Source organism: Equus przewalskii, chromosome 2 (genome assembly GCF_037783145.1).
Source record: "Equus przewalskii isolate Varuska chromosome 2, EquPr2, whole genome shotgun sequence".
NCBI lineage: Eukaryota > Metazoa > Chordata > Mammalia > Perissodactyla > Equidae > Equus > Equus przewalskii.
In genome coordinates, this window is record NC_091832.1 from 105167826 (window position 1) to 105184281 (window position 16456).

The 16456-nt window shown below is 36.5% G+C and overlaps 1 protein-coding gene across 9 annotated transcripts in view; it reads right to left on the reverse strand.

Annotated features, from left to right (window-relative positions):
- The window catches only part of AFG2A (AFG2 AAA ATPase homolog A), a 309664-nt gene that overhangs the window by 279078 nt on the left and 14130 nt on the right, over nt 1-16456 (reverse strand). For all 9 annotated transcript variants that reach the window (XR_011537212.1, XR_011537213.1, XR_011537215.1 and 6 more), the window contains exons 8-9: nt 16072-16195; nt 13689-13944 (exon numbers count right to left, since the gene is read on the reverse strand). Coding sequence is in view for 5 of the 9 variants with exons in the window: in XM_070609147.1 (XP_070465248.1) it covers nt 13689-13944; nt 16072-16195 (380 nt within the window). In the remaining 4 variants the exon portion in view is untranslated. The remainder of the gene's footprint in view (nt 1-13688; nt 13945-16071; nt 16196-16456) is intronic.

Sequence of the window (16456 nt, forward strand, 5' to 3'; positions counted from 1 at the left end):
TTGCACTTTGGGGCCATTATTAAGTAAAACAAAGGTTACTTGAACATAGGCACTGCAACACCACAACAGTCAATCTGATAGCCGAGTTGGCTACTGAGTGACTAACAGCCAGGTAGCGTATACAGCATGGCATCCTGGATAAAGGGATGATTCACATCCCTGGTGGGACGGCATGAGATTTCATCATGCCACTCAGAACAGCATGCAATTTAAAACTTCTGAATTATTTCTGGAATTTTCCACTTAATATTTTCGGATTTCCTGGGCAGGTGGCCAGGGCCAAAGACTTCTTCTTTAGGCTGTACTGGGCACTTGGCTACCAGCCCAGTGTGGAGGGGGAGGATGGAGAGGCAGACCATTCTAATGTCTTTATCTCCCTTGGAGAAAAATAAGAGGCATTTTCTATAGATGAGGAGAAAGGATAAATGAAGTCAAACAAAATTCATTTTGATAGATATTAACTTTGTAGTACACTATGTGATTTCTTTGTATGAACTAATTTTAATACCAAAAAAAAGAAAAAGGAGGAGGAGGTAGAGGAGGAGGAAGGGGAAGAGAAGGGGGTAGAAAGAGAACAAGAATGAGAAGAAGGAAAAGAAGAAAGAAATTATTAAAATGAATAGGTCTTAAAAAACAAAATCTAAAACAAAAACCAGCATCCGTCCAGGATGAATCAATAGGTTGGCCAAACCCTTTTCTAGTAAAACGACATTTGGTTATAAGAAGAGCAACCACAAAGGGTTTTTTCTTTTCTCTCTCTTTTTTAAATTTTTTATTTATGATTGGTGCACCATCTATTTCAAAGCCTCATTTAAACCTTCTACAGTGAATCACCCCCACTGCATACTTTCTTAGTAACGGTAGTGAATCACTCTTTTAAAATGTTTTAAGCACCTAATGTTCCTCCAAATTCAACACTTAATAAATTTGTTAAATGCTGTTCTACATAAATGCTGCTAAATATCATAAGATCATCATTTTCCGTAGAATTGAGTATTTAAATGAGATATGAAAGGATACTGTCTTATTCCGACATCCTTGAAGATATATTAATTGCTGATGAGAGCAGGAAGCAGAATAGCATAGTCTAAAAAGTCCTAAACTTGAAGTCAAAAGACCTGGCTCCTAGTCCCAGCTTTCTCTACCAGGGTTATCTTAGCCAAAGCTATCTGATATCTCTGAACCTCAGGTATGGTCTTATCTCTAATATCTCAATGTTACGAGCAGTGTATGAGAGAGATTACTTAATGTGAGAAAGCTTGGTCCAGAGAGGGATTCATCTGCCCTGATGCAATTTAGGGAGGCGTGGAACCAATAATGTTATATACAGTGAAACACCATGGTGAGAGGTGTGAGAGTCGAGAGGATTTTCAAGGGTCTTGCCCAGGAGCTCTGGACTAAGACAATGTGGCATGAAGAGCTAAGTCACCCCTCTGGGCTAAAGAAAAGGTCTGTAATGGGGCCAACATGGTTTTCCCTCCACCCCAGGCTCAGGGGAGGGAAATATGGCCTTACAATGTGGCTGAACAGAATGAGAAGTCACCACTGGATGAGGCCACGTGGCCTGGGCGTCCATGTTCTCTCTGACAGCAGGAGGCAGAAGTGAGAACCTCTTAGACATAATTAATTTATTTGACAAATGTATTGAGCTCTTACATGCCAGGGGACACAAGAGCAAGAGGCACACAAACCTCTCACAGTGCTAACAGTCTAACAGAGGAGACACATAATGGGTAATTCAGTAAACTGTGCCAAGTATTATAACATGGAAAGAACAAAGTGACACAAAAACATACGTCAGGGACATCTAACCCAGTTTAGTAGGATAAGTGACAGTTTAAAGTTAGACAACCCTTGCAGGGAATATACTAACTCTCATTTAGTATATTCCTTTATTTCACAAATGAAGAGACTAAAATGTATGTCCAAGCTCAGGTAGTCAGAACTGAAAAATGAGTTGATTTTAAGCTAATAACACAAGAACTGGGGTGAAAGAGGCAGCAGAGTATTCCAGCCAGAGGGAACAGCATACGCAAAAGCCTAGGGACAAGAATGAGCCTAACACTTTAGAGATTATGAGGTCCTGTAGAACAATAAAAGACAAAATCCCTGTTCTTAGAGAGTTCGCGCTTAGAAATATGAAAGAACATGCTTTAAATAAATCTAAATCCAATTCTACTAATTTGTTAGTAGATATGTGAGAAGATAAAGTATGGTAGACTGTCAGAAAGGAAAAAGAATTATATGGAAGATTACAAATTTGCAAAAGCTATAAAAACGTAAGAAGGGACCCTGGAAATTCCTGCCATAAGCCTTCAGATTCTTTCCCACTAGTCCTGGTTTTACGACTCTAGGCTGTATATGGAGATACTCTATTTTATATGACAAATGCTATTCTTGAAAATAATGTATAAGTTGAAACACGGAATTTATATGAATTAAATGTTAAACGTATATCAGAGCTTGCAAAAATTAAAGATCCCTAGAGCTATCATATTAACGCAAACAATCCTCCATGGTCCTAGATCTGCCACTAATCCAGGTGTCGCTTTAAATAAAGCAGCTTCTTTGGCCATCAGTTATCTCATTTATTAAATGGAAAGATTAAAATATATTTTCTCTAAATTATTTTTTCAGCTTTAAAATTCTATAATGCCAAGCTTAAATTATTGGACATAAACCATTCCTAATGAGGCCACACTAGAATCTATGCCAAGAAATTAAATTTTTAGAAATACATATATTTTTATAAACCAGAAGTACACAATTAGACAAGCAAATGGACACATGTACATGATCAAGGAATATAGCTTAGGGCAAGCAATCTATGACATTTCCTTTCCTTACTAAGTTTAATTTTTAAAATTTAAACAAAAACAGAAGCAATACTTGTATATTCTTAAGAAACACAACTTTGAAACAAAAAACAGGTGTAGCTAATTAAACAATAAATACGTCATTTTGTTTTCATTATTTTATTTTCCAATGCTCTCAAAAGTTTTGAGAATGGAAAACAAGATGCAATGAAGAGAAGAAAAGGCAAAATGCCTCAGGCCAACCTAATGCCAAAACACATTTTTTCCAGTATACGACACATTCCCTGTCAAGCCTCACATCACTCTCCAGATATAACCACTTCTACAAGAGCAATTACTCTAAATTCACGCTCTTCAGAACCATCTGCTCCAGATTCAATCAACAAACATCATCTTGCCCCACACATACGGAATCCTACAATTTTATACTTGATGCTTGCTAAATTATGATGTTATTTTTGAGATGCAATTAAGTCCCTTCATTAGAAACTAACAATGAACTTAAACTGATCACAGGAGGAATAATGCTTTTAGAATTATGACCCACCCTACAAGACACTTAATTATGTGAAGAAGTAACATGAAACATAGGCATCTGGATCTCAGATTTGAACTGTAAAAATTGAGTGTAAAATTTCCTAATAATATACTCAGGCACATGAAGACTGAAAACAAGTATAACAAAATCTAAGTCTCCCTTTTTTTCCCTTTTGGTGAGGAAGATTGGCCCTGAGCTAACATCTGTTGCCAATCTTCCGCTTTTTGCTTGAGGAAGATTGCTGTTGAGCTAACCTCTGTGCCAGTCTTCCTCCATATTGTAAGTGGGATGCCACTACAGCATGGCTTGAGGAGCAGTGCAGGTCCACACTCAGGATCCAAACCCCAGGCCACTGAAGCAAAGCACATGAACTTAACCACTAGGCCACTGGGCTGGCCCTTAAGTCTCCTTTTTTAAAATGGACTTTCCTCAAAATATCAGAACTCCAGAAAATTTGTTTTATCTGGAGTCTTTACTCTCCCTCACCTCAGTATTAAGTACAGACCAAGTGATGAGTACCACTTGATATGTCACTGGGAGAGTTTTCCTTGCTCATGAATAGACAAGAAATCAAACAGAATATCCTCATACACAGTATTGTGGTTCTCACTTTATTTATATTACAAGTGACTGGTGTAGACTGGTTTAACTTAAATGGATCATTGGAGCCAGGTCTATTCTGAACTCCCTATCACTTTCAAAGGTTGCTTTTTTCTCTGGAGGAAGATTAGCCCTGAGCTAACATCTGCTGCCAATCCTCCTCTTTTTTTTTTTGCTGAGGTAGACTGGCCCTGAGCTAACATTCGTGCCCGTCTTCCTCTACTTTCCATGTGGGACGCCTACCACTGCATGGCTTGCCAAGCAGTGCCACGTCCGCACCCGGGATCCAAACCGGCAAACCCCGGGCAGCCAAAGCGGAACATGTGCACTTAACTGCTGTGCCACCTGGCTGGCCCCAAAAGTTGCTTTTAAAAGTAATGGCACTATGGAAGGCACACTGGTCTTGAGACCTGAATATTGGACCAAAACTTGACTAACTGTTTGAGCTTGGATATAGCATGAAGCCTGTACTCACCTATGAAATAAGGGAATGTACTAAATGATTTCTGAGAGGATCTTCTGGTTCTAAAACATCAGGATTAATTCACTTCACCAGTCCTGGGTTTCAACAAACTTTCCTAAAAAATATAGCTTTACGTTTCAAATTTTTAATATCAAATTATTTATTTATCTGGCTTACCAACATCATTAAAATGCTGAGTTTAAAAAAAAGGATAGTTGATTAGAATACAATTCTTATGGCAAGAAAGGTTGAAGATCTATGGCTTGGTGGACTAGAGCAAGGACCAGGTAAGAGGAAGAAGGAACCAGGAAAATAATCAAGGAATATAACCTCATCTGGTTTTCACCTGAGGAGGGCACAGGGGTGGAGGGGAAGGGATGACAGTTGAGGCAAAGGGAGAAAGTGGGCCAACTCTACCCCTTTTTATTATAGAAGGTACAAAAACTCTAAATAATAGTACATCATCAAAACGGAAAAGGTAATCAATAGGGAAAAGACAATCCCTATCTCTGTGTCCTCAACTTTCAGTCACCCCTCAATTTACTGCAATCTAGCAGCTAGCTACAGAACCCTACCATAACTATTCTCTTCTCAGGTGCCCTTGACCTCCCAGGTAAGAAACTAAGCACTTGATGTCACTGTGGTCTCTAATACTGTGGATCCTGGCTTCACTGTTTATTTTCTGTGTGATCTTGGGAAAGTTCTTTAACCTCTCTGACCTAAGTTTCTTCAGCTACAAAATGAAGATAACCACATAGGGATGCTGTAAGAAATGCATTAATACATGTAAGGCACTTCAAACAGTGGCCAACGGATTACAAGTACTTGATTAGTGGTAACTAAAACTACATTATTTCTAATTACATCGTCCCTGAAATCTTCCCTCATTTAATTTGTCACCACTTTCTTTGGGTTCTCTTCCCATCTATCTAGACACTCCAGTCTCCTATACCAGAACTTTTCTGACAACCCAACTTTAAATGGTGTTCCTCAGGACCCCTCTTCTCTCCTCATCGGCAGTCTAAAACCTCCTGATCATTTGCAAATACCCAACACACTGTATTGTAATTACCTATTAAACTGCCTCCTTCCCTGTGCATCTTGAGCTCTAGTAGGAGAGAGTCCAAGCCTGTCTTATTCACTGGGGTAGTCCTAGCACCCAGTGTAGTGCTTGGCTCAATAAATGAATGAATGGCTGAACTCTACATACTCTCTCTCAGTGATTTCATTCATTTCAATGGCTTCAGTCACCATCTAACTGCTGATAACTTCCAAGTCATATCGCTCACCCACACTCTCCTCAATTCCAAAACCTCCACTTCAAAGCCCTGCCCCTTAGACAATGTGAAGAATAAAGTGGGGTAGGAGGTGGGGGATAGAGTGGGAAGGAAGAAGACAATGGCAAGAGTCTAGACAAGAGCAATGAAAAGAGTTTAAAATTTTTTAAAAGTTCAAATTCTGAATAAATTTTGAAAACAGGGCTAACAGGATTTGATAAAGGAAGAGTCAAGAGAAAAGGAATCAAGATTAAGTCCTAGAAATAACTTGTATTTAGATAAGACCGATAGTATTTTTGTGATTGTTTTAATTAAAAAGAAAACCTTTCCTCAAGTTTTATACTTTTATAGTCTTGGCAAGACAACTCAGAAAACTTTCCACTAGCGAAGTAAATGGTATATATCACTTAGAGCTTAAACAGAATCAAAACTACCACCTGTTTTTCTGAAACAAACCACTCAGCTCCAGTCATTTCAAATGAATAGTAAACGTAATATTAAGATACCCAATTCACTGACAAAAAAAATTTCCATTTCTTAAATAATATCCATAATATTTATGCAGTAGGAAAAATCCCAACATCACAAATATAACTCATATTTCAGAATTACAAAACATATGGGAAACGTCACTGTTTTACGAGATATTAGAATGCACAATAACTGTTTATTTATCCAGCTATAATCATAAATAAAGATATGATCCCTTATAAAATACATTACATTAGAGTGGTAACTGTGATACATACATCAATTTAATTTTGTTGCTCTACTGCAAGCCTACAGCAGACTCACATGTAGGACAGGGAAGGTAGAAGAGGGAAGAGACTATGATTCTGCCAACATATGACATGACAGCTCCCAAGTTCAGCAAGAAAATCTATCAGGGAGGCACCTCCAAAACAAGCCATATTTACCTCTACTCTGCATATTCTTATTGAGAGGTAAGACTTTACTGATCCAGATTCAGTGAAAATCACTACCCTAGCAAGGTAAAGGATTCTGTCAGTTTTCCTTGATATCGCCTATACTAGGATAACCAAAGTACTTCCTAAAATATCAGGAATATTGCCAAAATTCAAATCAGCTTCTACCAGAGAAATGCATAAATACACATAAAATACAAAATTTTTTTTAAAAAAAAAAGGAACGTGACACTTACCAACGGCCTGTATAAACCATAACCACTGCTGCCAGGCTATATTTTTAAACCTCACAAGAACTCTTAAAAGATACGTTATCCCTATTAGCAGGTGAGGAAGCAGAGTTTAAGAGGTTAAATGGCTTGTCCAATGTCTCTCAGTTGATAAAGGCTAGTGCTGGCATTTGAATCCAGAGCTCACCATAAGCTTTCCAATAAATCCCACTATTTCCCTGGACTTTATTAAAAAATACTGAATTTTACAGAATCAATATGTTAATTCCAACTTAGAAAACAACATTGGTAGAATTCAAAAAATGGTGGAAAATGTTGGAAAGAGAACCTTTCATGAGAGGTGGACTGTTATGTATTTTATACATAGTAGATCCTCCATAAATTCCTGTTAAAATAAGCTAATGAGGGTGGGAGGAAGGGCTAACAGCTATAAATATCTCAGAACTCTGGTACAAGACAGATAAAATTTTCCATCTCAAAAAAAGTTATGTTACAGTAATTAGATTCAGTATTGTTACTAGACCTACTTAAGTGTTATAATGATAAAATCATTGTTTAAATAAGAGTTTTAATTCTTCCTGTTCTGTGATGCTATCTTATCAAGGCCCAAGTATTTGGTATGAACATGTTGAAATGATGTGAAATCAACAAGGATGCTAAAGATAAATTCTTAAAGATGTGAAGCAAATACTTCCTTTCACTGTAAACAAAACGACTGAGTCCACTTCTTGAAGAAATCAAGCTCTATTTATATTCACTCTCCTGAAATGGCACAGGCAGCCTTAGAAGGGTAAGTTTATAATAAATCCCTATATTTGGAAAACATTGTTGCTAAGCATCTTCTAACATTCAGCAGAGTTTATATAATTCATGTCTCTGCTACATAATTAACATTTCATGTTTTCCAAAAAACTGTGGTATGCTTATCTATGTTGTTAATTTAAAACATTATAAATTTTGAGTGAATTAATAAAAGGCTATGCAACTAATTAATTAGAAAGGCAGCCTAATCCCAGGAGGAATACAAACATAGACATTAAATGTCAGGATGTGTCAGAGTTGAGCTTGTAAACAGCTTGTCCACTTGAGATAAAACATTTCAAAATGCAGCTGCTCTTTGCTTAAAAAGGTGAGCTACAAAACATCAGGCCTTTGGACAAGTGAGGACATATCAAACCACACTCTAGCTCACAAATTAATTATAAAGAAAACATAAGATTTGAAAATAAGTTTCACGCCCAACCCTCAACATTAAACATTTTATCTGCCCAGATAATAAGAGATCCAAGTGTTGAAAGCAACACTACTGTAGTATTTCCAACTTTCATATTCATTATGGAGAGAAAGTTAAAAGATACAAAAATATTTAGTAACAGTGGAATAAAAGACTAGAAAAACTGAGAGTAAGCACAATGCAAAAGATGAAGCATCACTCTTATAAACTATGGAACAGACTGTAAATCTTCTACTCTCTGGAAAAACATGCAAAAATAAACATATACTACAAGGAGTTTGATCCCACAAACAAAAACCTTTAGATTACAAAAATAATCAGGAACATAGTTCACTTAGGTTTCATGAAATTCTGAATCACTGCAATGTAGGCTCTTACTAGACATCTGTGTACCACTTTTTGCTAAAAAGAGCAGAGCTTCTCCAACTAGAAGGCAGTCCAGCAAGAAAGAAAACTATCTGACAGTCAACACGCAAAAAACTCAAAGAACACACAGGTCCACAAATCATAAGCAAGCAAATGTTCCAGGAAAAACACACGTCTATATTCTTACTTGTATTCTTAATCATTAATTCAAAACCGTTTCCTTGTGGCTCTTCTATCCTTCAAAATCATCTGTCATTTTTAAGTTTCATTTAGAACCATTATACATACCTGCAAGACAAACTTGAACACTCATTTTCTGCTAGAGTGGGAGATTTAAATGATACAGTTTGGAGTAGTACATTACTATCACATAAAAACGCTAGGAAGAAACTCAATACTATCAGAGGTAGTCTGAGAACTACATTCGCCAAACCTAATTCAGTCATTTAAATCAATTACAAAAAATCTGCAAAAATTAGAGAGATGGTTGGTCTAGATCAAGAACAGCATTTGTCGTATAAAATAAAGTACCTCTATATAGAGCCTAGAATCACAGAACAGGACCTCAGAGTGGGAAAGAATCTGAAGGCTTATGGCAGGAATTTCCAGGACCCCTTGTTACGTTCTTACAGCTTTTGCAAACCTGTATACCCATAAAGGAGCAATAATGACTTGGAGGTGTTTCCTCAGCAAAGAGCAAGGATTTCTGCAGGTAACAGTGGAAAGAAGGAGATGACTCTCACTCAAGGTGTAAAAACAAAACTAAACTCAACTCTGAGGTTAATAAACATTTTTATTACTCTATCAAGGGGAGTGGGGTGGTAATTATGTCTCCCAGCTTTCACATATATTTCTCATATCAAATACTTATTGAGCACCTATTATGTACCAGAAATCACTAATACTGCCTCTAAATATTAAGACAATACCATGACTCTTTTTTAAAAACAATGTTTCTAACTGTGTATAATTCTAAAGTCAATATAATTGTGACTGCTACCACTTGCCCAAAGAAACTTATCATGTTAAACAAAAGAAAAGAAAAAAAGAAATCATCAGTTTAAACTTCCCTAGGCAGTCATTTTAAAAGACTGGAGAGCCATTCAAATCATTCCCTAATAACTCCTCTAAACCCAGATAGGACGTAACATTAAATGTTCATTCAAATCATCCCCTAATAACTCCTCTAAACCCAGATAGGATGCAACATTAAATGTTCATTCAAGTCATCCCCTAATAACTCCTCTAAACCCAGATAGGATGTAACACTAAATGTTCAATTCTTTGTATTTATAACTAGGAGGGTAGTTCAAATTTACCATATGGCTGAGTTTTTTCTTCCTATGCTCAATGCACACATCATAGTATACGGGGATGCCCTTGTATATTCAACAAGAGGGATACACTTTTGTGCCCATTCAATAGCACTTGAGCACAATTCTACTATTTTTAAAGTTTACAGAGTTTTAGAGTTGTTTTATCTTTCCTCTGAGTCACACAATTAACCAAATTTATAATTTGCTCAAGTCCCTAGTCAGAAATTATAAAATTGTTTCAATGAGAAAATGCAGTTAACTTCCCAATCAACATTAGTCTGCTTGTAACATTATTTCTAAGAACACCGTGGGACTAACTACCTAAGTTTAAGTCATTCAGACAAACAGGTACGAAAAAGAAGACTGAAGGGTGGCAAGGCCAGGTGTATGAAAGTAGCTGAGGCCAGGCCAGGATTAGTGAGTAACTTGAGTATTTGTTATCTCACACTCTCCTTTTTCTAATTCTTCCTATCCTTTCTTTTTTTTTCCCCCATTTCTTTCTTGTTCTCCCTTATATCCAGGGAATGTCATATTTACAAGGTCACTTAGATATCATCTACTACAACCCCCTTAACTTACAAATGGGGAAAACTAAAACTCACATAAAACAAAGAACTTGCCCATGATCACAAGTCTGATTTTAAAGGCAGATCCGCCCAACTCTCAGAATCCATCTTCTACTATACCCCGTGCTTCTTTAGAAAAATCCCTTGCAAAAAACTCTAGCACACTGTTCTTAAAATTTATTCTGCTATATAAAGTTAGAGAATGACACTACATAACACAACATACACTAGTATTTAAGATAGTATATACAAAACCACATAAATATATTTTCCCTAGTGGACACTTTAACCCTAATCTTTTTAAAAATTACTTTCTCACAGTCTGATTCATTGCTAGATTAGGGGAAAATATCAGTTCAATACCTGATAATTTGAAATTATTACTAAGTCACATTAACAATAGTTAATATGTCATTTACTGCTTGTATGCACTAAGTACATCCTTTTTATATATATCTATATAGATACACCTATCTATCTTGGATTGGAGGCCTCTCTCCACCCCACCTTCTAATCCTTTCACAATTTTTTCAATTAAATATAACATAGTAAGGGGTAGAATTTCTCACCTTTTCTTGCCATTTTCCCAGGGTTCTTGGGGATATTACAGTGCCCATGAAAGTAAATGGTCCTATTTACATCTAGTATGTGGATTACATTTTCACTTTTCCCTTGAAAGTCTCAGGACACAGCTTAATTTCTGGACTATACTCACCTGTAAAAAGATATGGATATTTTCTACTTTGTAAATTGATTCAACCCTTTAGCTTCATAGACTAAAATTAAATCAAAAAGCCTTATGCCACTTGGACAAAAATCTGTGTTTTATGATTTAATTTTTTTTTTTTTTAAGGATTGGCACCTGGGCAAACAACTGTTGCCAATCTTTTTTTTTTTTTTTTCCCTGCTTTATCACCCCAAACCGCCCCTGTACACAGTTGTATATCTTAGTTGCAGGTCCTTCTAGTTGTGGGATGTGGGAAGCCACCTCAACATGGCCTGACAAGCAGTGCCATGTCCGTGCCCAGGATCCCAACCCTGGGCCGCCACAGCGGAGCACGCGAACTTAACCACTCGGCCACGGAGCCACCCCCTTTATGATTTAATTTTGACTAAGAGAATGGATTTGGAGTAAGATGACCCTCAGTTAAATTGTAGTTTAACACTAGCTGTGAGACCTCTCGAGTCTTTCTGATACTTATATCACAGGACTGGTGTGAGGATTAGATAAAAGAATGTTTTCCCTTTGCCACCTTCTCACACCTCTCATTCTGCCTGTAGAACTCCTACTTTTTCTTTAAGCTTCTTCTTAGATGTCACTTTTTCTTTTTTCTTTTTTTTCAAATGAAAACCTTTATTAAAGAAAGGTCCTTCGTTTTTTAAAGATTTTGTTTTTCCTTTTTCTCCCCAAAGTCCTCCAGTACACAGTTGTATATTTTTAGTTGTGGGTCCTTTTTGTTGTGGCATGTGGGACACTGCCTAAGCATGGCTTGATGAGTGGTGCCATGTCTGCGCCCAGGATTCAAACTGGCGAAACCTGGGCCGCCAAAGCGGAGCACGCAAACTTAACCACTCAGCCATGGGGCCAGGCCCAGATGTCACTTTTTCTATATAACCATAGCATGTCCTTTCTCCATAATGGAAGTCACTACATTTTCCATAGTTTCATGAGTACACATCTCATGATATAAATAGTAGTTTACAACTCTCTTTCTGCCATCAGACAATATGCTTCTGAACAGCAAGAATCCCAGAGCCTTCTAGAATACATGAAATACATTAGAAAGTCAAAAAATGTCTGGTAAAGGATATTGAAGATTGAACCCTTGAATAGATGCCAGGACAAATGCAAAAGCAATGCTTATTACATAATAATTCAGACTCTTCATTATCACCTAATGGAATGAAGGGAGCAAAGTTATCCACTGATACTTCTGCTTCTTGATCACTAGGGAATGCATTACCATGATCAAGCCCACCGTATCTTGCGAAGCACAAGAAACTAAACAAAAAGGGACCTTACCCTAGACCATAATATATCAGAAGACTGTTTATATTTGCTTTGCAGTTTACATAACCTGTAGTCTCCCCCAACTGTGAGTCCTCTAACATGGAAACTGTGAAAATGCTCAAATAGAATGAAATCAAACTGGTTTTCTCCACCAAGAGGAAGATATTCAAAGACTCCTAAATATATCTTCCAAGTTTTCTTTTTCTACCTGTTTTTCCTTCTCTAACCTCTTTTCCTGCACACATTAGGCCAGATTAGAAGGATGAAAGGACTAATGCAAAGGTCTTCAAAGCCTACTAAATTAGATTAACTATGAACCAATGATTTAGAGGTAAAAGTTACCATATTTCTATACTAAATTTCCAACTCAAGATTTCCATTTCTTCTATTACCTGTGAGGGTTAAACTTTCTTTAAAGCACCTTATGAAACACTGGGATAGGTCACAAACTGGAACAACAGAATGCCACAACCGAAAAAAATTCTTCCAAAGAATAATAAGGACTTAGAAACATACGCCCATACAGGAGGAGGGAATAAATACAGAGAACCTAAGATTATCAGCAAACCAGAGGTGCTATGAGGTATGTGCCCAGCCTTTAGAGGTTACCAGAAATAAACACATCTTCCCAGAACAAAAAAAAGACTACCAGCTACTTTTCAGTAAATTCTTACTTGCCTGAAGAAATATTTCAATAGCTTAAAAAAACTGCCATGATTTGAATACATTTTCCATGGTTGAAATTACTCTGAAAAACTGCACAAACATTAACAGGTCTTAAGGGCTTCGAAAATAATTACAGTTATGCCATGGTGAAGTTCTTAAACTCAAAGAGTCAACTGATTAATAACAGCCCTTAAACATCTTCAGACTTTAAACATCACTGTCACATACTCTGAGGCATTGAATTCTCAGGTTTCACTGAATACTTTTTCAGCATTTCAACAAATAACAAAGCTGCTCCTTAACAAAATTTGGATCCTCCTGCAGGCACTTCTCCCTAATTTCCAGAGCACAACATCAATAAATACTGTCATCATCAATACTGCCGTTAATGTATCCAGTTGCGTGTGTATGCACACATATGTACATGTGTTTGTGTGTGTGTGTACACTTAGGAAAAGTCTCAAAGGATATATGCTATAATAGTGGTTATCTTTAGAGGTAAGATAAAGAGTGATTTTTATTTCTTTTTTATAGTTTTCTGTAGGTTTTTCAATAAATATATTTTATGATTAGAAAAAATTAGCTATTTCCATTAAGAAATGAGGTACAAATTATCAGTATGTAAATAAACCAGAGTTAAGTCCATCAATACAGACTCACTATAGCAAATCGCTCTCACCTGCTTCATTACACAAGGCTTTCAAGTCTGCTCCAACGTATCCATGAGCACTATTTGCCAGCTGTAGCAGTTCAGCTTTAGTGAGCAAATGCGGTACCCTTCGAACTAGCTTCTGGAGGATATCTAGCCGGTCCTGAGCATTAGGAACTCCAATTTCAATCTCTTTATCAAATCGTCCAGGTCTTCGGAGTGCAGCATCCAAAGCATGAGGGCGATTTGTGGCCCCAAGGACCAAAACCTGTCCTTCACTTCCTTCCTAACAAAATAAAATGAAAATCTAAGTAAATAAATAAATACAAATATAAATATATATAAATACGTATATATAGGCACTGGCTATATAGACAAGGATGGATCTAACTGTCCAGGCTGCTAAGCCCTAACCCTTTTTTTAATTACTCATCCCATATTTTCCAAAGCTTAGCCTAAATGCTCCCTCACCTAGAAAGTTTTCCAAAACTTACCTCTCCATCCACACTGATGTCTGTCCCACCTCTAGCATCTTAACTACACCATTTTCATGAATAATAACATATAATACCCTATCATATAGCTGTTTTAATGTGTTTAATTGTTTTAAGTTGTCCTTTTCCCCTGCCTGAAAGCAAAGATTATGACCTATACATCATTCAATAGAGCAAGGCTCTATTACACAGGGGTCTAAGGAATCTTCTTCACATCTGGACTGTCTCTTTTTTATTTTGATGAATTTTTAAATTCCATAAAATATAGACAACAATATAATCAACATCCAAGTACCAGCCACCCTTGAATACATAAGAATTTTTATTCTCTGAGAATGAAATCTGGAACAAATTACCAAGAACTACAGTCATGATCAGCCATCTGTAGAAATTATCCAACATTCTATTCCAATGACCCAAGTATAAACTCACAGAGACAAGCTTAAGCGGAATGTGATTCAATGTAAGAAAACTCTAACCCAATCAATTATACTGGACGTGCCAACAGAAAATGCATGGATTACAGTGATTCTATGAATTATGAGATTAGAAGACAAATACAGTCCATTAAACATTTTCAGACTAAAACATGACTGTCACATGCTTCCAGTCCTGCCCAAAGGCAAGAACACCAGTCTACAGTAGGTCTATCCTAGTGGCAGAGAAAGAGGGAGCAAGGACAGTGATTAAGATCCTCCAACACAGAGCCTTCCATCTAATTTCCTACTCACCAGGAACCCTTCTAATTATAATAGAGCTCTCCACATATATTTGCCTTCAGGGTGAAAAAAGAGTCACCCATAAACAAAGATATTTGGTCAGCTTAATAATTATATTTCTTATTGTAAATGGATAAACTGGCATCCAGTTTACACATGTCCCTTGTGAGTGTTATTACTGTGGGTCAGTCTTCAGGGCCCTACCACCTGCAATATACTAACAACACTGAAATCCCCAGCTTTATAAGCTGAGAATCAAACCTGGGACATGATGATCACACCTAGGTACTGCCACAAGACTGTGAACCAGGCGGTCATTCAGCCTCCCCCAGCTAGCAATCCTTCTCTTGTGTTATTCTTAAAATTGTAACACACACTAGCAAGTAACAGACTTACTACCAAACCTTCATGTTATTTTCACGCGTTCAGTTTCTACCAATAGGCAGTAAAAACCAGAGAGTTTTAATTACCCAGTTTTTTAATGTGCAAAAGGAGAGCATGAGGCCAGATGATTTCTAAAATTTCTTTTGGTTTTAACATATTATGATTCTAAAAAATGAGTTAAAATTCTGCATAAGAAGTGTATTCTTCTGGTAAACGGCTGTCAGGAGTCTGAAACAATTCTTCATTCCTCTTTTCTATTAGTACTATGGATCTCCTTTTCAAAATTAGCACATAGTTTTCATTAACCATAAGAGTGTATGCCCTATTAGAGAATCAGGTAACACGGGTAAATTCTTTTTAAATGTTGTACAAACACATTTTCCATTATTCTCACTTTCTTTCCTTTTACTTGACAAACTTAAAGACCTAAAAGAATCAACTTTTACATGAGTAATAAGACAATCATGAAATTTCTTAGTAAAATCCTCTAAAATTTAACTGCTAAATCTTCCTTACTGATTTTTGCTTCAGGTTTTAAGTTAGTACCATTTATTACCAAAAAAAATTTATTATTGTATATTATTTTATATGCTAGAAAATGTGTATACGTGCCAGGTTATATTATCCTAGCAGTTACTAAGAAATCTTCTGAAGAAAATTACTTTATGGGTCTTGCCTTTAGTTTTTATGAATATTTTTTTCCTTATCCTAGGATGTCCAAAAACTTAAGACATATTTAATAGTTTTTGCTACTACATACATATAACTAAGAATCAACCCCTTCCTATACAGAATCAATACTGGTGCTATACTTACTGAGCCAATACCATCCATCAGTGTTAAAAGTGAAGCGACAATTCTTTTTTCCACTTCATTCTGAGCCCCTTCTCTTTTAGGGCAAAGTGCATCCAGCTCATCAATAAAAATAATTGATGGGTGCCTAAAAACAAACAAGTAAAATGAATTCTCTAATACACATTTAATTTTTAAATTTGATACGTTGCATTTCAATTAAAAATTTGAAACTAAGTAATTTTAATTTTTTAATTGAAATGCAACGTATCAAATTTAGGATATAGTTAATAATATTAAAGACAAAGGCAATAGGATAAGCTGAAAAACCTTAGGTTAATTCTGGTCCAAATTTTACCTCACAGTATCACATTCTAGTGGATCTGCCCTCAATAAAAAGAAGAGTATT